Source organism: Papio anubis, chromosome 4, assembly GCF_008728515.1.
Source record: "Papio anubis isolate 15944 chromosome 4, Panubis1.0, whole genome shotgun sequence".
NCBI classification, from domain to species: domain Eukaryota; kingdom Metazoa; phylum Chordata; class Mammalia; order Primates; family Cercopithecidae; genus Papio; species Papio anubis.
This window is the reverse complement of record NC_044979.1, coordinates 137,280,193-137,305,334: the sequence shown is the minus strand read 5'-3', so window position 1 is coordinate 137,305,334 and position 25,142 is coordinate 137,280,193. Positions and strand designations below refer to the sequence as shown.

Sequence of the window (25,142 nt, the reverse complement as noted above, 5' to 3'; positions counted from 1 at the left end):
GAATCACTTGAGCTGAGGAGGTCGAGGCTGCAGTAAGCCTGATTGTGCCACTGCACTCCAGTCTGTGTGACAGAACAAGACCCTGTCTCCAAACAAACAAACAAAAACAATTATGTTACCGTGTTTTTACTGTATGTCTTCTATGTTTAATTAATTTATTTATTTAGAGATGGAGTCTCCCTCTGTTGCCCAGGCTGGTAGCGCAATGTCCCGATCTAGGCTCACTCTAACGTCCACCTCCCAGGTTCAAGTGATTCTCCTGCCTCAGCCTCGTAAGTAGCTGGGACTACAGGCAAGTGCCACGACACTGGCTAATTTTTGTATTTTTAGTAGAGATGAGGTTTCACCATGTTGGCCAGGCTGTTCTTGAACTCCTGACCTCAAGTAATCCACCCGCCTGGGCCTCCCAAAGTGCTAGGATTACAGGCGTGAGCCACCGCGCCTGGCCATCTTCTATCTTTAGAAACACTAATACTTACCATCATGTTGCAGCTGCCTCCAATATTTGGTGCAGTCATATGCTGTAGAGGTTTGTAACCTAGGAGCAGAAGGCTAGACCATATGACTTAGGTGTGTAGTAGGCTAGACCATCTAGATTTGTGTAAATCCACTCTGAGATGTTCCCACAATGATGAAATTGCCTAACAAGGCATTTGTCGGATGTGTCTCTGTTGTTAAGTGACTCATGACTGTAATGGGTAGGCCTGAGGATTCAGTGACCTAATGCAGGTGATGACTTTGGCCCAGAGCCTGGTACATCATAATTATTAGTTGTTACCTGCCTGGGATTAAAGAGAGGGAAGAGGAAGGAGAATTGGTGGGGTTTGGCAATTTTCCCCCTTCCCCTAACAGTGGGGCGGGCCCAGATAAGAACCTCCAAGGCACAGTGTGCTGAGAGGGGCCAGGAGGAAGATTACTGTCACATCTCCTACTATATGTATCTTTCCTTAAGAAGCACTGGTTGGGCTGGGCACGGTGGCTCACGCCTGTAATCCCAGCACTCTGGGAGGCCGAGGTGGGCGGATCATGAGGTCAGGAGATGGAGACCATCCTGGCTAACACGGTGAAACTCCGTCTCTACTAAAAAATACAAAAAATTAGCCGGGCATAGCCAGGCTGGTCTCGAACTCCTGACCTCAGGGAATCCACCCACCTCGGCCTCCCAAAGTGCTGGGATTACAGCCATGAGCCACCACACCTGGCCCATGGTGGTGCATGCCTGTAGTCCCAGCTACCCAGGAGGTTGAGGCAGGAGAATCGCTTGAACCTGGGAGGCAGAGGTTGCAGTGAGCTGAGATTGTGCCACTGCATTCTAGCCTGTGCAACAGAGCAAGACTCCGTCTCAAAAAAAAAAAAAGAACTGAGCCCTTGAAGATGAATGTGAATTCCAAGGGAGTGAGCAGAGTGTGTGGGTTTTGTGCCTTGAGTTGCACAATCTCTCGGGCAGCAGGGATAGATCCAGTCTGTCCTGATTTCAGGCAAGATGAAGGGAGCTTGTGTCTACAAAGGGCTGGCAGCTCCCATCCAGAATGTGGCTGGGCCTGGTAGAGCCACACCTGGAAGTGTTTATAACCACATCTGACAGCTCCCTCTGGGGTGGGGCACCCTGGGCTCCCGTCTGGACCAAGGTGAGCAGGCAGAGACAGATGAGGGCCCTCCCTGGCTCCTGACCTCACCTCAATTTTATACAGCTGGGGATGGGTGGGGCTGGGAGCGCTGGGGAGCAAAAGCCTGGGGCTTTCTGATGCTAAGTCCCGTGGGGTGTCAACCAGGAGCTCCCAAATGAGACCCACTTGGCTCATGACAATGACCCAGCCAGGGAGGTGAGGTAGAAGGCAGGGGTCCTGTCTGTCTCCCACCATTGGCTCCCAAAGTCCCAGGAGTTCAGAGGCCTTTCCAGGAGTGATCTCTGATTCATGGTCCAGCCCCATTTCTTCCCTGATGGGGAGCAGGTGGGTAAGATAGAAAGGCATCTACGTCGGGCGCAGTGGCTCACGCCTGTAATCCCAGTGCTTTGGGAGGCCTAGGTGGAAAGATCTCTTGGGGCCAGGAGTTCAAGACTAGCCTGGGCAACATGGTGTGAAGCCTGTCTCTACAAAAAATTTAAAAATTAGCCAAGTGTGGTGGCACACACCTGTAGATCCAGCTACTAAGGAGGCTGAAGCAGGATCACTTGAGCCCAGGAGGTCAAGACTGCAATGTGATATGATTGCTCCACTGCACTCCAGCCTGGGCAACACAGCGAGACTCTGTCTCAAAAAGAAAAAAAAAAAAAAAAGAGAGGTATTTATGAGCTCGCTCTCAAAAAGGAAACTGAGGCTCAGAGAAGGCATGGGGACTTGCTGCTACCCCCAGCTCATCAAAGTGAGTGGCCTGGAGTCTGCCCGGATTCTGGGCCTGGGCAGGGCAAGACCTTAGTGGCCTTGGCTCCCCACAGAAGTATGAGGAGTGGAGCCTCAGCCCCAGGATAGGGGCAGCAAGTACAGTGGGACAGCAGTGGGAGGCCCTGGGTATTAGAGAGGCAGGAGGTTGGCTCTGTGAGCGCTTTACAGGAGACAGCAGAAAGCCATTTAATCTCCGTGCACAGCAGTTTCCTTGTCTTAAAAAACAGGGATAACAGGCCTGGGTGCAGTGGCTCATGCCTGTAATCCCAGCACTTTGGGAGGCCGAGGCAGGCGGCTCACTTGAGGTCAGGAGTTCGAGACCAACATGGTAAAACGCCGTTTCTACTAAAAATGCAAAACTTAGCCGGGTGTGGTGGCACACGCCTGTAATCCCAGCCACTTGGGAGGCTGAGGCAGGAGAATTGTTTGAACCCAGGAGGCGGAGGTTGCAGTGAGCTGAGATTGCGCCACTGGAACTCCAGCCTGAGCGATAGAGTGAGACTCTGGCAAAAAAAACCCACAGGGATCACAGGACCTAAGTCAGGGTACAAGCAAGGCTGGAATGGCCATGCCTACGAAGACAGGAAAGAGGGAATGTCAGGGTTATGGCAGGAGCCTAGGGCAGCACCCTCCCTGCAAGCTGGGCGATGGGGGCCAGGATCCCATCAGATGGATGAGGTAGGCTCAAGGGGCAAGCTCCAGGCTCTGAACAAGTCTGTGCAGATTCTCCTACTTGGTGCTCCCCTCGCCCTCTGTGATATGGGTATCAAAATCTGCAGAAAGGGAAACTGAGGCCTAGAGAAATGAGGGCATTTGCCCAGAATTACACAGTAAGTCCAGACTAATTCAATTTTGCAGCATTTGAGGTTCCTGGCCAGTGTTCCTTTTCCTTTTTTCTTTTTTGTTTGAGACAGAGTCTCGTTCTGTCACCCAGGCGGGAGTGCAATGGCACTATCTCAGCTCCCTGCAACCTCTGTCTCCTGGAATGATCCTCGTGCCTCAGCTTCCCCAGTACCTGGGATTACAAGCACCCACCATAACGCCTGGCTAATTTTTTATATTTTTGGTAGAGATGGAGTTTCAGCATGTTGGCCAGGCTGGTCTTGAATTCCTGAACCCAGGCAATAAGCCCGCCTCAGCCTCTCAAAGTGCTGGGATTACAGGTGTGAGCCACCACGCCCGGCCAACCAATGCTTCTTTTTTTTTATTTTTATTTTTATTTTTATTTTTATTTTTTTGAGACGGAGTCTCCCTCTGTCACCCAGGCTGGACTGCAGTGGCCGGATCTCAGCTCACTGCAAGCTCCGCCTCCCGGGTTCACGCCATTCTCCGGCCTCAGCCTCCCGAGTAGCTGGGACTACAGGCGCCCGCCACCTCGCCCGGCTAGTTTTTTGTATTTCTTAATAGAGACGGGGTTTCACCGTGTTAGCCAGGATGGTCTCGATCTCCTGACCTCGTGATCCGCCCGTCTCGGCCTCCCAAAGTGCTGGGATTACAGGCTTGAGCCACCGCGCCCGGCTATTTTTATTTTTTATTTTGAGACAGAGTCTCACTCTGTCGCCCAGGCTAGAGTGCTGGAGTGCAGTGGCGTGATCTCGGCTCACTGCAAGCTCCGCCTCCCGGGTTCACGCCGTTCTTCTGCCTCAGCCTCCCAAGTAGCTGGGACTACAGGCGTGTACCACCATGGGCCGGACACGGTTTGGGAGGCCGAGGTGGGTGGATTCCCTGAGGTCAGGAGTTCGAGACCAGCCTGGCTAAGGGCTCAGTTCTTGAGGGACGACTCTTAGATCACCCACAAGGGAGGGGAGATGGGTGGTTTCTGGCAGCATGGGGGTGAGGTGGGTGGTGGGTCAGAAACTGAGTTTTGGGGACAGATAGGGCTGGGCTTGAATTTGGGTGCTGCTGGCCTGGTGACCACTCTGAACCCACATGTCCCTATTTGCAAAGTAGAACTAGCAAAGCCCCTGCCCGTCTGACAGCATTGTGGTCAGTTTCAAGTGTGTGAATATATGTGAAGTGCTCAGGGTACAGTAAGTCCTCACGGTGACTGCAAGGGCCTTTAATTGTGGATACTGAGCCTTAGAATAATCCGAATTACCCAGTTGTATGTGTTTTTTTGTTTTCTTGGGGTTTTTTTGAGTTGGAGTCTTGCTCTGTCGCCCAGGCTGGAGTGCAATGGCGGGATCTTGGCTCACTGCAACCTCCGCCTCCCAGGTTCAAGCAATTCTCCTGCCTCAGCCTCCCAAGTAGCTGCAATTACAGGCGCCTGCCACCATGCCCAGCTAATTTTTGTATTTTTAGTAGAGATGGGGTTTCACCATATTGGCCAGGCTGGTCTCTTGGCCAGGCTGGTCTCTAACTCCTGACCTCGTGATCCACCCGCCTTGGCCTTCCAAAGTGCTGGGATTACAGATGTGAGCCACCATGCCTGGCCATATGTGCTTTATAGAGCATCAAAGTATCCTATCAGAGCCACTTTTTCTTCCTTTTTTATTTTTATTTTTTTGAGACAGAGTCTCGCTCTGTCGCCAGGCTAGAGTGCATTGGCACCATCTCAGCTCACTGCAACGTCCACCTGCTGGGTTTAAGCGATTCTCCTGCCTCAGCCTCCCGCCACCATGCCCAGCTATTTTTTGTATTTTTAGTAGAGATGGGGTTTCACCATGTTGGCCAGGCTGGTCTCGAACTCCTGACCTCAAATGATCCACCTCAGCCTCCCAAAGTGCTGGGATTACAGGCGTGTGCCACCATGCCCAGCCTCCTTTTTTTTTTTTTTTTTTTTTTTATAGATAGGGTCCCCACTCCTCTGTTGCCCAGGTTGGAGTGCAGTGGTGCAATTATAGCCCACTGTATGCTCAACGTTCTGGGCTCATGTGATCCTCCCTGCCCAGCCTCCTGAGTAGCTGGGACTACAGGCACTTGTCACCATACCCAGCCAATTTTACAATTTTTTATAGAGAGGGGGTCTCACTATGTTACTCAGGCTGGTCTTGAACATCTGGCCTCAAGCAGTCCTCCTACCTTTGTCTCCTGACTACCTGGAATTATAGGCATGAGCCATGGCGTCCAGCTAGGAGTCCCATTTTTGAGATGAGAAAACTGAGGGTCTGAATGGCCCCAGGGTCACAAAGCTGGTAAGTGTCTCAGACCTTCCTATTCTCCACCCAGCAAGGGGGAGACTTCCCAGACAGTTCAGAGAGGCCTGTGGGCTTCCAGTGCACAGGGGCAGGAATGCACCTCTTCCACCCTAACCGGGTGCCTTTTCTCCAGGAGGCTGCACTCTGCCCTCCCTACCAGGCAACCGAGCTGGGCAAGGGGGCCAGGGCTGGGTGGCGGCTCCCACGTGCCCCCCTGCCCAGCTGTTCTCTGACAGCGTGGCTGGCTCCAGCATCCAGAGCACTGAGCTGCCAGAGGTGGTCTTTCTGGGATAAAGAGGAAAATTCAGACCAGGCGCGGTGGCTCACGCCTGTAATTTCAGCATTCTTGGAGGCCGAGGCGGGCGGATCATGAGGTCAGGAGTTCGAGACCAGCCTGACCAACGTGGTGAAACCCCGTCTTTATTAAAAACATAAAAATTAGCCAGGCGTGGTGGCACGTGCTTGTAATCCCAGCTACTCCGGAGGCTGAGGCAGGAGAATCACTTGAATCCAGGAAGCAGAGGTTGCAGTGAGCCAAGATTGCGCCACTGCACTCCAGCTTGGGCAACAGAGCAAGACTCTGTCTCAAAAAAAAAGAGGAAAATTTTAGTCCCAGGGATTTCCCAGAAGCCACCATGGAGTGGGGTGGGGGGAGGGGTGAGAGGGCAGGTCATAGCCCTTCCCTCTCTTCATTGCCCACTGCAAGGTCCAGGGAGTCCTTCATCAGACGGTCCCTCCCCTCACCTCTAGCCCCCAAATCTGGGGTGCTCAGCAGCATCCCCAAGACTAACCCCCTTCCTTTCACTGCGCCCAAGGCCTTGACCACGCTAGCCACGCCTTCTGCAGGCTTCTGCCAACCGCAACTGAACCAGCCCCGCCTTGGCTGGCCCGGCCTCAGAGAAAGTGCCAGAATCTCCAGGCAGCTGCCCGAGCTCCCCAGAGAGACCTGACAGCTGATGGATGACTCCAGCCCCCGGGCCTGCTTGGCATTGAAAATGTGGACAACAGTAATCAGAGCGCCGGGGGTGGGGTATAGGGGATGCTGGGTCTTTCTGGAAACATCTAGACACTGCCTCTCTGGGAGTTCACTTCTAAAAACCCACCTCCAGCCTGCCCCACTCCCTGGACCTCTGGTTTCTGGCTGGACTGGGAGGGGGCCACGCCACCCCCATCACCACAGAGGGGCCACAGAGGGGCCAGGTGGGAGGGCTGGGAATCTGTCCTCCCGCCCCTTCCACTCTGGCTGTCTAGCTCTGGAGTCTGGGGACCTGGGTGTCTTTGACTGCAGCCTTGGCCAAGGGCCAGCATCCGTGACTCATTTTCTTGATCTGTACAGTGAAACCATTGGACTGGATGTTCTAAGTCTCCTTCCAGGGCGGTGAATCAACAGTTTCTCCTCCACTCTTCCCCGCCCCTCCAGGTCCCCTGCATTACCCACTCCACAGCCTAAATGCTGCAGGACAGGGGTGTGCACATGGGAAGAAGGGGTGACAAAGATTCCCTGCTTGACCAAACTTTTCTCAGACTCTGGAACCTCCTAAGCCCCTCTGCATAAATCTAGTCTTTTTTTTCCCCCCAGACAGAGTCTCACTCTGTTGCCCAGGCTGGAGTGCAATGGCGCGATCTCAGCTCACTGCAACCTCCTCCTCCCGGGTTCAAGTGATTCTCCTGCCTCACTCAGCTTCCGGAGTAGCTCGGATTACAGGCATGAGCGACCACGCCTGGCTAAGTTTGTATTTTTAGTAGAGATGGGAGTTCACCATGTTGGTCAGGCTGGTCTCGAACTCCTGACCTCAGGTGATCCACCCGCCTTGGCTTCCCAAAGTGCTGGGATTACAGGCGTGAGCCACCGTGCCCAGTTCGTAAATCCAGTTTTTGCAAGAAACCTGTGGAGTCTGTTTCACAAGAACCCCTCACCCTCGACATCTGATCACCCTCCAGATCAGGTTCCTCATCCTCTACCATCTCCAAGGTGATGTCTGATCTCCCTGGCTGGCCTTCAGCTAGAATCCTGCTAGGTCGGTTGAGCCAGAACCCCCTGATATTTGCTCTTAGTAATTTTCCATCCACTCGCCCCACCCTACTCCTGGGCCATAAATTCTCGCTTGCCCATGTTCTATTCAGAGTTGAGCCCACTCTCTCTTCCCCCACTGCACAATCCCATTGCAGTCCCACCTATATAGCTCTTGTGATGGTCCTGAATAAAATGTTCCTGCTCATGCTTTAATGAGTATCATAGAATCATTTTTTTAAACAGTGGAGATAGGAGTGAGGGGAGGACAGGAGACACTCACCAGGCCTGAGAGGGGAACGTTCCCTCCCTGTCAGCCAGCTAAGCCTGGATGTGACCTGCGCTGCTTTAAATCAGAGTGAGATGGAGAAAAGGGGTGAATGGAGCAGGAGTACTTCCTAAGACTGCGGGAGAGTGGGATTCCTGTCCTGAGATAGATTCAGGTTTCCCCCTTAAGAGAGCCCTAGAAAGTGGGTAGGTGGAGGGGGAGGTAGGAGACCCCCAGGCATCCGGGTCTCTAAGATGCCTCCTTGGGTAGGTGGAGCAGGGCCTGGAGGCCAGCAGGTGCCTGGTGATGGGGCCAGTTTGCTGAATACTCCCTCAGCTGAGAGAGGAAGGCAGGAGGCCTGGGGCCTTCTAGAACATCTCAAAAAAAGGCAGGCAGGCTGCTCCAGGTGGCTCACGCCTGTAATCCCAGCACTTTGGGAGGCTGAGGCAGGTGGATCGCTTGAGGCCAGGAGTTTGAGACCAGCCTGGCCAACATGGTGAAACCACATTCTTACTAAAAATACAAAAATTAGGCCAGGCGTGGTGGCTCATGCCTGTAATCCCAGCACTTTGGGAGGCCGAAGTGGGCAGATCACCTGAGGTCAGGAGTTCGAAACCAGCCTGGCCAACATGGTGAAACCCCGTCTCTACTAAAAATACAAAAATTAGCCGGGTGTGGTGGTGCGCACCTGTAATGTCAGCTACTCGGGAGGCTGAGGCAGGAGAGTCACTTTAACCCAGGAGGTGGAGGTTGCAGTGAGCCGATAATGCGCCATTGCACTCCAGTCTGGGCAACAAGAGTGAAACTCCATCTCAAAAAAAAAAAAAAGCCCACAAAAATTAGCCGGGCATGGTGGTGCACACCCGAAATCCCAGCTCTTAGGAGGCTGAGGCATGAGAATTGCTTGAACCTGGGAGGTGGGGGTTGTAGTGAGCTGAGATTGCACCACTCACTGCACTCCAGCCTGGGCGACACAACGAGACTCTGTCTCCAAAAAAAAAAAAAAAAAGTTGGGGGTGGCTGGGGATGGGGGACAGGCTGGGACAGCCAAGCTGGGCAGGTGCCCTGTGTCCTGTCACCCTCGGTCTGGGGCTGTAGGAAACTGATTAAGGAGAAAGGGGAAAATACAGTCGGGAAAACAGGAAACAGGAAAGCTCTGTCCGGCCTCCTGGCTGTTGTATGTGTTGGAAGGAAAAACGTGGTGTGGAATGGAGGCTCCCCTGGGCCCTGCCTGAAGAGAGAGAGACCACAACAGGACCGTATTCACCCCAAACCAGAAGAGTGCGCCCCAGGCTCAGGACCCTCCGGCGAGAAGTGCCCACATCCTGGGGATGGTCCTCTGCCTGCTGCTCCAGGATTAGTTTCCTGTTTTCCTGCCGGCCGTCCTGGTCCTATTCTTCCCTTTCCCCAGGGTATAGAGCAGAGTTCAGTTGGCTGACTGAGTTCAGACAGGAGGGGCCTGGTATGCTCCTCACCCCTCCCCGACGAAGCTGGGACGGGCACGCAGGACGAGGGCTCGGGGCTTCCAGGCTGGGAACCCTGGCCCAGGCGTCTGTCCTCTGCTCCAAGCCTGTTGGTCCTGGCTGCATTTTTTCCTTACTCTCTGTCGTCCTCTAGTGTCATCTTGCCGCCACCACGCCTCACCTTTGGTGCCTAGGCCTCCCCCAAAGTTTCTGCAACCATTCCTCTCTGGGTTCCCTCCTTCACTCGCTGACTCATTCAACAAACGTTTATTTATTTCTTTTCTTTCCTTTCTCTTTCTTTCTTTCTCTCTCTCTCTTTCTTTCTTTCCTCCCTCCCTCGCTCCCTCCTACCTTCCTTCCCTCTTGGTTTTTTTTTTTTTTTTTTTTTTTTTTTTTTGAGACGGACTTTCTCTTTTGTTGTCCAGGCTGGAGTGCAATGGCACGATCTCGGCTCACTGCAACCTCTGCCTCCCGGGTTCAAGCGATTCTCCTGCCTCAGCCTCCCTAGCAGCCGGGATTACAGGCATGTGCCACCATGCCCAGCTAATTTTGTACTTTTAGTAGAGACGGGGTGTCTCCACGTTGGTTAGTCTGGTCTCCAACTCCTGACCTCAGGTGATCCACCTGCCTCAGCCTCCCAAAGTGCTGGGATTACAGGCATGAGCCACCTCACCCGGCCAACAAACATTTCAAAGTGGCCTACTTGGGCGATCCAGAGACAAGATATGTCCTGGCCTCCAGAAGCTCAGAGCTTTGGGGAGAAATAGACATGCTAGCAAATAAATCACTGGAAGAAGAGACTGGGCCCTAAACACAGGCTCCTGGAGGACCCCAGAGACAGCAGTAGTCACGGCATCAGGAATGCTGCGTGGAGGAGGAGGTGGCTGAGCTGGGCCTTGACCTGTGAGCTCACCTGAACCCGTGGAGGCAGAGAAGGCATGAGGGGGCCAGGTGGGCTCAGGGGTATTGGAATCAAGGGCAGTGATGGGAGATGAGGTGGGAGGGCGCCCCGGGAGGAGCCATGGATGGCACGTGCCAGGTGGTTACTCAGAAGGCCTTCCAAGGCCTGTGAGCTGGTGGATGTGGCCATAGGAGGCAGGTTCTGCACAGCAGGGAGTTCTGTCTCATTTATTCTGTACTGTGTCCTCAGGGCCAGCAACTCTGCCGGGGACATAGGAATTGTTCAATAAGTATTTGTGGAATGAGTAAATGGGTGTTCAGATTTGCCTGTTAGAAATAATGGGAGTGGCAGGCACGGTGGTTCATGCCTGGAATCCCAGTGTTTTGGGAGACCGAGGCAGGAGGATCACTTAAGGCCAGGAGTGTGAGACCAGCCTGGGCAGCATAGCAAGATCCCATCTCTATAAAAAATAATGGCCAGGTGCAGTGGCTCATGCCTATAATCCCAGCACTTTGGGAGGTCGAGGCAGGTGGATCACTTGAGGTCAGGAGTTTGAGACCAGCCTGGCCAACATGGTGAAACCTCATCTCTACTAAAAATATAAAAAATTAGCTGGGTGTGGTGGTGCATGCCTATAATCCCAGCTACTCAGGAGGCTGAAGCAGGAGAATTGCTTGAACCCAGGAGGCAAAGGTTGCAGTGAGCCAAGATTGCGCCACTGCACTCCAGCCTGGGTGACAGAGCGAGACTGTCTCAAAACAAAAACAAAAAATAAAAGCAAAAATTAATGGTGTCGTGGAGTGCACCCGTAGTCCCAGCTACTCAGGAGACTAAGGCAGGAAGATCTCTTGAGCCCAGGAGATCAAGGCTGCAGTGAGCCATAATGGTGCCACTGCACTCTAGCCTGAGCAACAGAGTGAGACCCCGTCGCAAAAAAAAAAAAAAAAAAGCAGGAGGGAGGCAGGCTAGCCAGTGCGGAGGCCAGTAGGGCCAGGTGCTGAGGTGAGGTGGGAAGGAAGCAATTGCAATGCCTGGGAGCAGCCTGGCTGTGGCGTGCAGAAGAAGGCAGTCAGGCTGGGCAGTGATAGAATGGGATGGGAGGTTGGGAGACGGAGCAGCCAGGCAGCAGAGTCCCCAGGCCCAATGCCATGCTCAGTGTGAGACAGGCCGAGTTGCAGGCCAACCTCTCGGTGTGTTTCACACATCTCTAGCACAGGGCCAAGTCTGCTCCCCATAGCCCAGCCCCTTGCCTGAGGCCAGTTTTGTTGAACTTGTTAGAAAGGGTTACAGAAATCCTTTTGTTTTCTTTTTCTTTTTTTTTCTTTCTCTCTTTTGTGTGTGTGTGTGTGTGTGTGTGTGTGTGTGTGTGTGTGTGTGTGATGGAGTTTCACTCTTACTGCCCAGGCTGGAATGCAATGGCAGGATCTCAGCTCACTGCAACCTCTGCCTTTCGGATTCAAGTGATTCTCCTGCCTCAGCCTCCAGGATAGCTGCGATTACAGGCACCCGCCACCACGCCCGGCTAATTTTTTGTATTTTTAGTACAGACGGGGTTTCACCATGTTGGTCATTCTGGTCTCAAGTGATCCACCTGCCTCGACCCCCCCAAAGGACTGGGATTACAGATGTGATCCACCACACCCAGCCAATCACCAGGGCTTCTGTGGACAGCTTCCGTGGATCGGAAACGGAGCCACTGGCCAGGTGCCCCTTCTAGTTTTGGGGAAAAGAAACTGGAACGGGGTCATGTCATCGCACAGCCCCAGCTCTGGGGACTGGGCCAAGGACACCTGTGTCATGGCCCACGCAGAGGTGGGAGCAGGGGCCACCTCAGCCGCACCCTCATTGGAGTTGGACTGGGGTTCTTAACTGGTGGGACGCTAAAAGCCTTCGGAGTGAATATCTGTGAGATAGATCCAATGTTACAGGCCACGCTGCGGGCATGCACACATTCTTGTGGGAGAAGGGTTCTCAGCCTTCATCGGATTCTCAAAGAAGACCTGATTCAAAACAAGCTTAAAACCCACCACTCTAAGAGAGAGAAACAAAGGAGAAGAAGGGGAAGGAGGAGGAGGAGGTGAGAGGTAAGAAAGAAGGAGAGGAGGAGAAATTGTGTATTTCTTTCTTTCTTTTTTTTTTTTTTTTTTGAGATAGAGTCTCACTCTGTCGCCCAGGCTGGAGTGCAGTGGCGTGATCTTGGCTCACTGTAAGCTCCGCCTCCCGGGCTCAAGAGATTCTCCTGCCTTAGCCTCCCAAGTAGCTGGGATTACAGGTGTCCACCACCATGCCCAGCTAATTTTTTTGTATTTTTAGTTGGGATGGGGTTTCACCATGTTGGCCAGGCTGGTCTTGAACTCCTGACCTCCGGTGATCCACCCGTCTCAGCCTCCCAAAGTGCTGGGATTACAGGCTTGAGCCACTGCACCCGACGAAATTGTGCATTTCTTTACATCTAATAAAAGTAAGAAATACAGGCCAGGGGCAGTGGCTCATGCCTGTAATCTCAGCACTTTGGGAGGATCGCTTGAGCTCAGAAGTTCGAGACCAGCCTGGGCAACATCGTGAAACCCTGTCTCTACCAAAAAAATACAAAAATTAGCTGGGTATGGTGGTGCATACCTGTAGTCCCAACTACTAGGGAGGCTGAGGTAGGAGGATTGCTTGAGCCCAGGAGGTCGAGACTGCAGTGAATGGAGATCATGCCACTGTACTCCAGCCTGGGCAACTGAGTGAGACCCAGTCTCCAAGTTTTTTTTTGTTTGTTTGTTGGTTTTTTTGAGACGGAGTCTCGCTCTGTTACCAAGGCTGGAGTGCAGTGGTGCAATCTTAGCTCACTGCAATCTCCGCCTCCTGGGTTCAAGTGATTCTCCTGCCTCAGACTCCAGAGTAGCTGGGATTACAGGTGCGTGCTACCACGCCCAGCTAATTTTTGTATTTTTAGGAGAGATGGGGTTTCTCCATCTCTACTAAAATGGTCTTGAACTCCCGACCTCCCAAAGTGCTGTGATTACAGGCCAGGAGCCACTGCGCCTGGTCCTCAAATTTAAAAAACTAAATAAATAAATAAAAAGGAAATTCACTCCTCTAAACTATTCTTTCCAGGCCCCTTGCGAGTTGGAAGCCAGAGGCAGGCACGTTGTTTTCCGTAAGTGGCCACCATTTTTTTTTTTTTCTTTTTTTTTTTTGAGATGGAGTCTCACTCTGTCACCCAGGCAGGAGTGCGGTGGCTTGATCTCGGCTCGCTGCAACCTTTGCCTCCTGGGTTCAAGTGATTCTCCTGCCTCAGCCTCCTGAGTAGCTGAGATTACAGGCGTGCGCCACCACACCTGGGTAATTTTTGTATTTTTAGTAGAGATAGGGGGTTTCACCACGTTGGTCAGGCTGGTCTCGAACTCCTGACCTCAGGTGATCCGTCCACCTCAGCCTCCCAAAGTGTTGGGATTACAGGCGTGAGCCACCGCGCCCGGCTGTGGCCACCTTTTAAATGCTCACTCTATGCCAGTCACAGTCACCAAGCTGAGGACTATCAGAATATTTCATGCCCACCTGATCTCAACCCTGTGTCACATGGCTGGGAGGCACAGGAGCCAGGACACATGCCCACATGCTGCCTGTGACTGTGTCCCAACCACTATGCGACACCCCACCATGTCGTGAGGGTCCCCTGTGCCTGTGTCCACCCTGTGTCTCCTCTCTCTACCCCGTCCCCACCCACTGCTGAAGATAGTCTGGGTGTTTGGACTCAGGCAGCCCACCTTTCGGGGTGTTGAAAGTCCACCGGGCCTCCAGGCTGGGAGGAAGGTCCCTTTGGGTCCCTGTTTTAGCCTCAAGCTCAGAGGCAGGGGGATAGACACACTGGTTCCTGGATGCCAGCTCTTCTCTCTGGGGTCCCAAGGAGCAGTCTGAGCCTTTCTCCTTCCTTGGAGGAAGACCCCCAGCCCCGCTGCCCTCCTGAATCTCCTGGGGTGCCCACATGCACAGAGGCCTGGTCTCACCACCTGCCATCCGGGCACCAAGGGTTTTATTCGAGTCCAATTTTTATCCGCACCGCGGAGAAAGAGGGAGGGGGGACACAGAGAAAGCAGGGAACCCGGACCAGACCCCAGACCCCTCCCCCCACTGGAGCCCGGGGCATCTGCCTGGTTGGGCCAAGGAAGACTTTGTGAGATCCCTGAGGGCCCCAGGAGGAGGGGGCTGGGAGCAGCAGAGGAGGACTGGGGGCCACCACTTCCCCATGGATGCCCCAGGCCAGGGCCCTCAGTCTCTTTCCTCCCCTCCCTTCTGAGGGCTGCAGCCTCCATCTCTGCAGAGGCTCGTCTGACCACGGCCCCATCAGACCCCCAAGGTACTCCCTCAGCAGGTCCAAAGCACATGTTATCCTATGCCTGTGACCCTGGGCTGCCATCCAGTCCACGTCCCAGACCACAGGCCCATGCTGCCCTCCTCTTGGGTGGGGCTGGGGGCATTACTGACCTGTCACCTGCTCCCACCCCGGGAGTCTGTCTCTACTCCCTGGGGGCTGCTCAGTCAGTGGACAACTTAGATTTTCTCTTTCCTACAGATTCCACCCCCTATCTACCCCTTTCCTCTCCCACCTCTTGACCGAACCCCTTTTGACCTCAGGGTCAAATGTACCTGAGGTCTGTACCCCCCCACCTCTTGTCATGCAGAAGTCCTGGCTGGTAGGACCTCAGCCCAGGGCACGGGGTGAGGACAGCCTGGCCTGGAGAGGTCAGACCAAGAGTGAGGCGCCTAGCTCCCCAAGGCTGGGATTTTGGGGGCCACCGGTCTGGGCACTCCTGGGTCAGTGGAGGAGCTTGGGGGAGGCTGTGGGGCCAGCCACCAGCCCTCAGCCAGGGTCCTCCTGCAACCAGCTCAAAAGGACGCAGCTCCCCAGCTTGGATGGGGGTGCACCAAGGGTTAGGCTGTTCTTTCTGTCTAGCTCTGATCCCGTGTGCCGTACCACCTCCTCATCTGCCCAGTGATAAGAGAGGAGTGGAGGGAGCTGTGCAGTGGGGAAGAGGAGCTCGCAGGGCTGGCACCTTGCAAGGTGTCCCTGGCTGCACTGAGCTAAGGTGAAGTGACAGAGCAGATCGTGGACCCTGGTACCATCCACCAGCAGCAGTCCCCAGCCTGGTGAGTTGGCATCAGCAGGAAGGGGGATGGGGAGATCCCTGTGTTCGTAACGGCTCTTTGTTCCCCGGGCACAGTAGGTGGACACGAGGTGGGAGAGGACACCCATAGAAGCAGCACATCTGGCTTCTCCTTGTCCACCGGGTGCCCACCCTCAAAGTCTTCCCTGGTCCCATCTGCCCATGCACTGGCCCTGAGACCTCTTTGTAGCCTTGGGGGCAAGGAGGTACAGCCCCCTCCCCGCCGGGGTCCTGGGGCCCGCCCCTCGCCTCTCCCAGTGCCAGGGGGGCACCAAGCTGAGTCTGTCTGGGCTCAGAAGCCCCCGCTCTCAGAGCTGCTCCGGCTGTGGTAGCTGGGACTGGGGGTCCTCGAGGGGCTGCGTGTCCGGCTGCGGGTCCCGTGACTGCGACTGCGGTAGCTCTCATGGCTGTGGCCAGGGCTGGGGCTGCGGCTGTGGCTCCGGGTCGAGTAGTCACTGCTCAAGCAGCTGGAGGAGGAAGAGGGGCTGGGCCGGTAGTACGGAATAGGACGCTTGCGGGCGCTGCCGGGAAGGAAAAGCTGATTACAGGCCATCCCAGACCCTGAGAACCATCCCGGCAGCGGCCAGGGCTTCCTGCCTCAGTTTCCCCTGAGCCCTGGCCTTAGCGACACCTGCCTCCTCCAAATGGAATCTGACGGTCAGTGGTTACTTGCAAATTCCATGTTGATCGTTTTGCTTTTCTTCACCTATCTGCAGGGAAAGGAGCCCATGTTTCTGTCCGATCCAAACACTTGATAATAAATACTTGTTGAGGCTGGGCATGGTGGCTCACGCCTGTAATCCCAGCACTTTGGGAGGCTGAGGCGGGCACATCACTTGCAGTCAGAAGTTTGAGACCAGCCTGGCCAACATAGTGAAGCCCTGTCTCTACTAAAAATACAAACATTTGCCGGGCATGGTGACACGCACCTGTAATCCCAGCTACTCGGGAGGCTGAAGTGGGAGGATGGCTTGAACCCCAGAGGCGGAGGCTGCAGTGAGTGGAGATTGCGCCACTGTACTCCAGCCTGGGTGACAGAGCGAGACTCCGTCTCAAAAAAAAAACAAAAAACAAAAAACAAAACAAAAACTTGCTGAATGAATGAAACTTGCAAATATGGATGGCTCCCATCACCCAAGCAGGTGTGGAAGTGTCTGTGACTACATCCCAGCCCTGCCTCTCTGTTTCCGTCCCCTCTGCAATCAAGGAGTTTGTTGCTTTCAGGTCACTCAAAAGGAACAAGGAGGAGAGTCCTGGCCGCTGCTCCCCACGCCCACGGTCTGGTTCAGTCCCGCCGGCCCCACTCCTCACTCAGCTACCTCCCACTGGCCCAGAGTTAGTTGGAAGCCAGGAGGCTATGACCCAGAGAAGAGAAAAGAGAGGTTAAGGGGCAACACCGCCCCGTCGCAGGGTTAATTCTGAGGAAGAAAACAGGTATACATTAGTGGAGGAGGAGGCAGCCTGGGAGAGGGGCTGAGTGGGTGCCAGGTGGAAGGTGTGAGGGCCTGGCATACGGGCAGGGTGTGTGACCTGTTTGGGGGCGTCCCCAGCCTGGTGAATTGGCATCAGAAGGAGGGGGGGGGCAGGAAGATCCCTGGGTTTGAAATGACTTTGTTCCTTGGGCATGGTGGCTGGACAAGAGGTAGGAGAGGACATCCGTTAGAAGTAGCACAATCTGGTCGGGCACGGGGTCTCATGCCTGTAATCCCAGCACTTTGGGAGGTCAAGGCGGGGTGGATCACCTGAGGTCAGGAGTTCGAGACCAGCCTGACTAACATGGTGAAATTTAGTGAAACCTCGTCTCTACTAAAAATAAAAAAATAAATAAAAAAATAAAAATTAGCTGGGCATGGTGGCAGGTGCCTGTAATCCAAGCTACTTGGGAGGCTGAGGCAGGAGAATCACTTAAACCTGGGAGGTGGAGGTTGCCGTGAGCTGAGATCGTGTCATTGCACTCCAGACTGGGTGACAAGAGCGAAGCTCAGTCTCAAAAAAAAAAAAAGAAAGAAAGAAAAAAAAAAGTAGCACAATCTGGCTTCTCCTTCAAGGTGGTCTGGCTTTGAGCTCTAGGGCAATGCCCCCCCGCGCTTCTTGGTTACCTGGATCACCAAGGATTAGGAGGGACTAGTTGGAGAATCATACCCTGTTAGAACTGAAAGGTTGCTCATGAAACCCTGGTTATTGTACAGGTGACAACTGAGGCCTAGAGAGGCACACCGATCTCCCAAGGCTGCCCAGCAAGGCAGTGTTGGGCTCAGAACTTTTTGCTTGTGTTCCCCCCACTCCCCGCCAGTGTAATCTAGGGCTTCAGGGTGATTTCCACAAAGGCAATCCATAATGTCACCCGGAGACCCAGGCCCAGACACTTCCAGTCCTAGCAGAGAAACTGATCATGGCTTCACCAGCCACGCCCTGGGCACAGCCCCACAGCTGTGTAGGGCAAAGGAGTGTGGCTGGCTCCTCTGACAGCTGCCCCAGAGACCAGACTGCTGTGCCCCCTCCTCCAAATCCCCCAGGTTAGTGAGAAAGAGAGGCAGACAGACGGACAGCTGACCAGGGCCAGACCAGCTCACTTGGGTATCTCCCAGGCAGCCTGTGCAGAGGGGTCCGCCTGGCCCCCAGGCTGACCACAGGCCACTCAGCAGGCTGGACCTTGAGATGAAGGAGAAAAGGAGACATCATTGTCCGGAGAAGGATGTAGGGAGGGCAGGAGGGGCTCCGGAGGGATGGAGGGACTCTTGCAGAGCTAAATTCCATGCCGGCTGCTGCTCACCCAGACGGAAGTACAGAGCTCCCTCCCCTTCATGGGCCCTCAGGCCCCCACCGGGACCCTTCCCTCTGAGGCCTCCTGCACCTGTCTCTCTGATCGCCCCGAGCACCTCCAGTTCTAGCCCCCTCCTCCCCTGGCCCCCTACCCTGGCAGAACCCACTCATTGTCCTTTAGCCCCTTCACCCCCCTCCCTGTGCCAGGTTCAGTGGATCCTCGAAGAAGGTCCCCGGGCCGAGGTCTCTGTCCCTGATCGGGGTCAGCGGCCCCAGCCCTGAGTCCCCGGTCCCCCAAGACCCTCCATACCTGGTGATGCGCCGCGGCTCCATGAAGCTCGGCGAGTCCCGGCGCCGCTTGCGGATGGGCGAGTAGCTGCGGGAGCGGCGCCGGGCGCGGGCGGCCTCGGCCTCGGAGTGCCTTGCGCGGCCCTCGCCGTCCTTGTCCCTGCGGGGCCGGCCCGAGGTAAATGAGCGACGCGACCCGGCCGCTCCACCCCGCCGCCGCCCCGTCGGCCCTGTCCGGGCGGACACTCACCGGCTGAGGGGCTTCTTGGGCGAGGGCGAGCGGCTGGGGCTGCGGGGCCGCTTCTCCGCGGAGCGCGAGCGCGATTTGGAGGGCGAACGGCTGGAGCTCCAGGAGCGGGGGTGCGGGCCGGGGCTGCGCGAAGAGCTCTTCCCTTCCGGGCCGCCGCGCCGGCCGTGCGCGCCCGGGGACGGAGAGGTGCTGGCGGGCCGCGCGCGCGGGGGCCGCTCCTTGGCCCTGGAGGAGGAAGACGGCGCAGGACAGGGTTCAGCGACCCGGGAAGGGTTCCCTGGGGCGGGGCTTAGGCAGAGGGGCGGGGTCCGTGTAGTTAGTGTTCAGTTTGTGCGGAGTGCGCAGTGAACGCGGAGCCTAGTGAGGGGCAGGGTTCAGTTCAGGGAGAGCCCCGTGAAGGGGGCGTGTTAGGGGAGATCAGTAGAGGAAACTGGTCTGCGGGATGGTGGGGAGAGTGATCAGTAAACGGGAAGCCTCATGGGAGGAGAGGGGGCTCCCGAGAGCAGTGATCAGTAAGGGGAGAGGGATCTGCTGTGGGGAAGGGGTCAGGATAACCGGGGGTAGCTCAAGGTGGGGGGAGGGAGCTCCATGGAGGCTTGACATCAGTGGAGGGGGACTGGGATCAGTGTGGGGAGGGAAACTCCCTGGAGTTTGGAGGTCAGTGGAGGGGGTGTAACTCCCTAGGGAGAGTTGGGGTTCCCCCTGTGAGAGGGGAGTTGGGATCAGTGTGGGGAGGAAATCCATGGGAGGATCCATGGGGTCCATAGGGATTTGGGGTCCATGGAGAGGGAGGGGAGCTCCGGGGGGGGGGGGTGGGAGCGGGGGCGGGGGTTGGGATCCGTGGTGGGTAGCTCAGTGCGGGGAGGGATCCTGTGGGCGGGTATCCGCTAGTGGAGGGGAGCCCTGTGCGGGATGGGGGCGGGAATCCGGCTCGGGGTCCGAGCACGCTCACCGTTTCCCGTGTCCGCCGTGGCCTCGCTCGGAGCCGGGCTCCGGCCCGGGGCCGGGGGCGCCGCCGCCGCTGCCGGAGTCGCTGCTGGAGTGGGCCCTGCTGAGCGAGTGCGACGAGCCCCGAGGGGGCGCAGGCCGGGCGCGCCGGCGACCCCTGCGGCGGGGCGCGGACGCCGAGGACCGCGAGCGCCGCCGCCTCCGCCTCCGCCGCCGCCGCCGCCTGCCCGCCCCGCCCGCCGCGCGGCCTCCGCGACCTTGGGACGACGGCGCCGAGCGCGGGCTCGGGCTCTCCTTCCCCCGCGCGGGCGGCGTGGGTGCGGCGGCCGCCGCCTTGTCACGGGCCCTGGGCGAGGGCGAGTTGGGCTTCTGACGGGGAGAGAGGCAGAGAGGGCACGGAGGGGGGAGAGGGAGACGAGAGAGACAGACAGAGAGAGAGGAGAGAGAAGACAGAGACAGGAGAGAGAGGGAGAGAGAGAGAGGAGAGAGAGAGAAAGAGAGAGATAGACAGACAGACAGAGACAGAGAGAAAGGAAAGAGGAGGGAGAGACAGAGAAAGAGAGGAGAGAAAGAGACAGACAGAAAGAGAGCGAGAGACAGAGAGAGAAAGAGACGGAGAGAGAGAATGGAGAGAGACAAGAGACAGGGAGAGAGAGAGAGACAGGAGAGAGGGAGAGAGAGAGAAGAAAGACAGAAAGAGAGAGGGAAGAGGCAGAGAAGAGAAAGAGGAAGAGAGAAAAAGCGGGAGAGAGAGAGAGTGAGAGGGACAGAGATGAGAGAGGGCGAAAGAGCGAGGGAGATGAGAGCGAGAGGAGAGAGCGAGACAGGAGAGAGAAAGGAGAAGGAAAAAAGGGGGGAAGAGAGAAGGGGACAGAGACAGTGAGAAGAAGAGACAGAGGAGAGACGGGGCGGGGTGGGGGGAAAGGAGAGAGAGAGAGAGAGCGCGCGAGAACGAGAGAGCGAAAAGAGAGAAGGATGGAAGCCAGGGAGAAACAGAAAAAATCCAGACAGGCAGGGGACAAGAGTGGAGGCAGAGAGAGGACAGAGCAAGAGGAGCGAGAGGTTGGGGTGAGAGAGCGGGCGGGTAGGGTGGGGGGAGAGAAGGAGAGAGGGCTTTCACCGGGCCCGGGCCGGGGGCTGCCAGTCCCGGAGCATCGCACACACGGTTCCCCGCGCCTGCCCTGCCTCTGCCTCTCCTGGGTGTCCACCTTCTGGCCTCAACAGTGCAGCTCATGCAGGGTTCTTGGCATGCAAAACACAAGAGGGACGGAGCGGTGGGGGGCGGGGGCCAAAGGGGGAGGGTCTCCAGGACAGGCGTCGGGGCTGGCATTGCCCCCCGATGGGACGGACGATTCCCGGCAGAGAGAAGAGAGAGCGGCACCGGGAGCGGGGCCAGGGCCAGCCCACCAGGCCGGGCCCCCAGCGCTTGGGGGTGGGCGAGGGGATGGAGGGGGGGCGTCACACGGCACACAGATGGGGGAGGGGGCGAGGGGGACAACTGAACTCAAAACTGAACCGAAGAAAGGAAGGAAAAACAGAAATAAAAAAACAAAATCCACAAATGTCATTAGATACCAAAAATCAAAAACAATATCTGATCCTGGGGAACCTGACATTTTTCTGTTAATATTTTTTTTTGTTTTCCGGCCCTGCAGAGAGCTTTGGAGCTGTCAGTAGCACCCGACTGTCTTTCTGTTTCTCTCTTTTCTTTTTCTTTTTCTTTCTTTCTTTTTTTTTTTAAGTTCTGATTTTTAAGTCCCTCTTGGTTAACGTCCACTTACCAATAAAGTGGCACTTCCTCCTTTAGTAGGTAAGGTGTGTAAGAGAAGGGAAAAGTGTGGTAGTATAAGTTCATCATTAGATTCACAAAAATGCAAGAGAGAGATAGAGAGAGAGAGAGAAACGCAACCACCCCATTCTAGGCCTGAGAGGAGGCCACGCCACCTCTGGAGGAAGGGCTGGCAGCGCCCGGCTCCTGAGTGGGCACCTCTTAGGTGACCGCTGGATAGAGATGGCAAATGTTTTTCCAAAAGTGGAGTTAGGACACAAGGATTGGAACACAGAAAACCAGGAAGGTCACCTGGCACCATCAAAAGGGCCCTGGCTGGGATTCAGGAGTCTGACAGCCTGCCTCTATCTCACCGAACGACCCTGGCCACGTCACTTCCCCAGTCTGGGCCTCAGTTTCCCCATCCACAAAATGAGAGGGTTGGCTTTTGCTTCCTGATGTCCCTTCCAGGGCAAAGAGTCCAGGATTCTCTGCATGCCCCCTGCCCATCCTTCCCGTCTCCCTCCCTACACAGAGCTGATCCCCCCTCCTGTCCTTGGCCCTCCATCTAGTAACAGTTGACTGTCTTTGTCTGTTTATAGGTCTGCTCCTCCCTGAAAATCCTCCGATCACCACTCCCAACTTGACTTTGAGCACTTCCAGGGCAGATGTAGTATCTGATTCACCTCTGTACCTCACTTTTTATCACAGAACTTGGCACCTAGTAAAACCTTGATTCTGTTTGCTAAGAAAGGAAGAGTCCTAGAAGCCAGGTGGTGCCTGGACCAAGCTCTTTTGGCAGGCTGTTTCTTTTTTCTTTTTGAGAAGGCGTCTCACTGTCTCTCAGATTGGAGTGCACTAGCGTGATCTTGGCTCATTGCAACCTCTGCCTTCCGGGTTCAAGCAATTCTCCTTCCTCAGCCTCCCAAGTAGCTGGAACTACAGGTGTCTGTCACCACGTCTGGCTAATTTTTGTATTTTTAGTAGAGATGGGGTTTCACCGTGTTGGCCAGGCTGGTCTCGAACTCCTGACCTCAAGTGATACTCCCTCCGGCCTCAGCCTCCCAAAGTGTTGGGATTATAGACGTGAGCCACTGAGCTCAGCCATTGGCAGACTGTTTGGATGAGAAGACAAAAGCTGCTGCCACCTCTTAGGGCACCTTGCTGCCAGGGACTAGAAGGAGCACGGTTTCCTTGGCATGGCACTGGGTGTTTCCTGCAGAGGGCAAGGTGGTGCCCAGGCCTTTCCCTGCAGGGCTGGAGTTGAGCTGAACATGGAGGTAGAACCAGGAGGTCAACCTCATGGGTGGAAAGGCACAGATGGCTCCTGATTGGTGCCTACAGCAGCTAATGAACACTAGCCATAGCTGCCCAAAGTCAATCAGGCCATGAAGACCTGTCCTGGGAGAGCTTAATGTCTCCATTTGGGGCAGAGGCAGGCATAAGTGGACACAATGGATGTTACCTGGTATTGGGGTGCCCCTTTGAGCACCCCTGACTCACAAGCTGACCCCTTGATCACAAGCTCACCCCTCACCCTAGGCTAGGAGAATTGGAGGCTGAATTGGCTCCTCTTTTTTTTTTTTTGAGACAGAGTCTCACTCTGTTGCCCAGGCTGGAGTGCAGTGGCATGATCTTGGCTCACTGCAAACTCTGCTTCCCGGCTTCAAGCGATTCTCCTGCTTCAGCCTCCCAAGTAGCTGGGATTACAGATGCATGCCACCACGCCTGGCTAATTTTTGTATTTTTAGTAGAGACAGGGTTTCACCATGTTGGCCAGGCTGGTGTTGAACTCCTGACCTCAGGTGATCCACCTGCCTCGGCCTTCCAAAGTGCTGGGATTACAGGTGTGAGCCATCGTGCCTGGCCTTGGGTTGACTCCTCTGAGATGGCAGTTCTATTCCCAACAGGAGACCCTCAGTCCCCTGACACATACTCCCGCCACTCCAGAAGGCAGCCAGTGCCCCAGCACTTTCAAGCGCCCCCAGCTCATTCTTTTCCCTCAATAGGAGGCAAATGAGAAAGTTTCTGGGGTTGTCATATTTGCCGTTTCTGTCCTATACTCTGGGTCGTCAAAGAGTGCAAAGTGAACACATATGAGGTGGGGGAAGCTTGGGAGCCAATTCACAGTAGCCCACAACTCAAGGTGACACTGGTCTCCTTCTTTAAGAAATCTTTGCTTGCTACTTTGGTTACGGGAGGTAGCGCGGCAGGGCTTAGGAATAAGCCTGGCTGTGAACCCTGACTCCAACTCTGAATTTGGATCTGAGCCAGCTACTTCCTTCTTTTCTTCTCTTTCTTTCTCCTTCTTTCCTTCCTTCCTTCCTTCCTTCCTTCCTTTTTTCCTTCCTTCCTTCCTTCCTTCCCTCCTTCCTTCCTTCCTTTTTGTTGTCTATTTGTTTGTTTTGAGACAGAGTCTCACTCTGTTGTCCAGGCTGGAGTGCAATGGCGCAGTCTTGGCTCACTATAACCTCCACCTCCCAGGTTCAAGTGATTCTCCTGCCTCAGCCTCCTGAGTAACTGAGGGATTACAGGCGTGAGCCACCACATCAGGCTAATTTTTTTGTATTTTCAGTAGAGATGGGGTTTCACCGTGTTGGTGAGGCTGGTCTTGAATTCCTGGCCTCAAGCGATCCACCTGCCTCGGCCTCCTAAAGTGCTGGAATTACAGGCGTAAGCCACCACGCCTGGCCTGAGCCAGCTGCTTCTGACTCAAAGAAAGGAGCTAACAGTAGGCGAGGAAGACCACGGGCCATGATGGGTCCTTCCCACAGATGCTGCAGAGCCCTCCTGACTTCCCACCACCTTATGCTGAGAGTGGGGTGGGAGTGTTAGGAGCCAAAAGGGTTTAGGTTGGGTGGCTGTTCACCCCCATCATGGTCCTGTCGCCTACCATGAAGGTCCAAGCCCCCAGGTCCAATCCCCTGTGCTGATCCGGATACTTCCTGCCTGCTATTTTTGAAGACCAAGTTCTTCCCTACTTCCTTCTCATCTCCTCCAAGTCACGGGCCTGCCATGGCCCAAGATGATAGTCATTGGAAAAGTGGAACATCCTGAAATTGGCCTTGGTAAGAGTTTGCTGTGAGACCTTAAGGGGGTCACCTGACTGTGGGGAGCCTCAGTTTCCCCATTGGTAAAATGGGGATAAGCGGAGTCTTTGCTGGGTCAGCCTATATTGGGATTGGGAGACTCTTTTCAGAGCACAAGCAACTCATGGTCTCTTCACTGGGTCAGAGCAGTGCAGGAAGGACTGGGGGATCCTATGGGGTGTCCACCAAGTACCAAGATAGCAGAGGATGGGAGGAAGGCACCTCTCATGTCCTCCTCCACCCATCCCTCTGGAAGTCTTCAGGAAGGGGTCACCATGCGCCTGCCAGAGTCTGAGCCTCGTCCTCAGCTTGGCTGGGTCTCATTCTTCCTGGGAATTGAGGAAGATCTAAGGCCAAGCGCTATGGGATTTCATAGGATGCTCAGAGACCTCCAAACCTCCCTTCCAGGAAGCTGCTCTTTGTGCCTTGGTGCCTCTTGCAGGGATCTCCTCTCCCCACCTCCCACCCACAGCCTGGCTAATGCCTATTGGCATCCCTACCCTCAGCTCCAGGGTGCCTTCTCCAGGCTGCATCACATCCGCTTCTCTATGATCCCATAGAACCTGGTTCCTTCCTTCCCATAGGGACTCTGCCAGGCTGTGCTAGCCAGGGGGCTGCTGTGGTGAGAAGGAGCTTCCCACTCACATTTCAGCTTTTTCCCTCCATCACACTCAGTGTTCTTCATCTGTCCTCCATCCTGGGAGGCCCAGGTCGGCCTG

At 55.3% G+C, this 25,142-nt stretch overlaps 1 protein-coding gene across 1 annotated transcript in view; it reads right to left on the bottom strand.

The window, feature by feature from the left end:
* Positions 1-14,163: 14,163 nt before the first annotated feature.
* The window catches only part of SRRM3 (serine/arginine repetitive matrix 3), an 84,683-nt gene continuing 73,704 nt past the window's right edge, over positions 14,164-25,142 (bottom strand). Inside the window, 4 exon segments of the mRNA XM_031664916.1 lie at positions 14,164-15,838; positions 18,391-18,528; positions 18,619-18,843; positions 19,571-19,935. Coding sequence (XP_031520776.1) covers positions 15,610-15,838; positions 18,391-18,528; positions 18,619-18,843; positions 19,571-19,935 — 957 coding nt within the window. The 3' untranslated portion in view covers positions 14,164-15,609.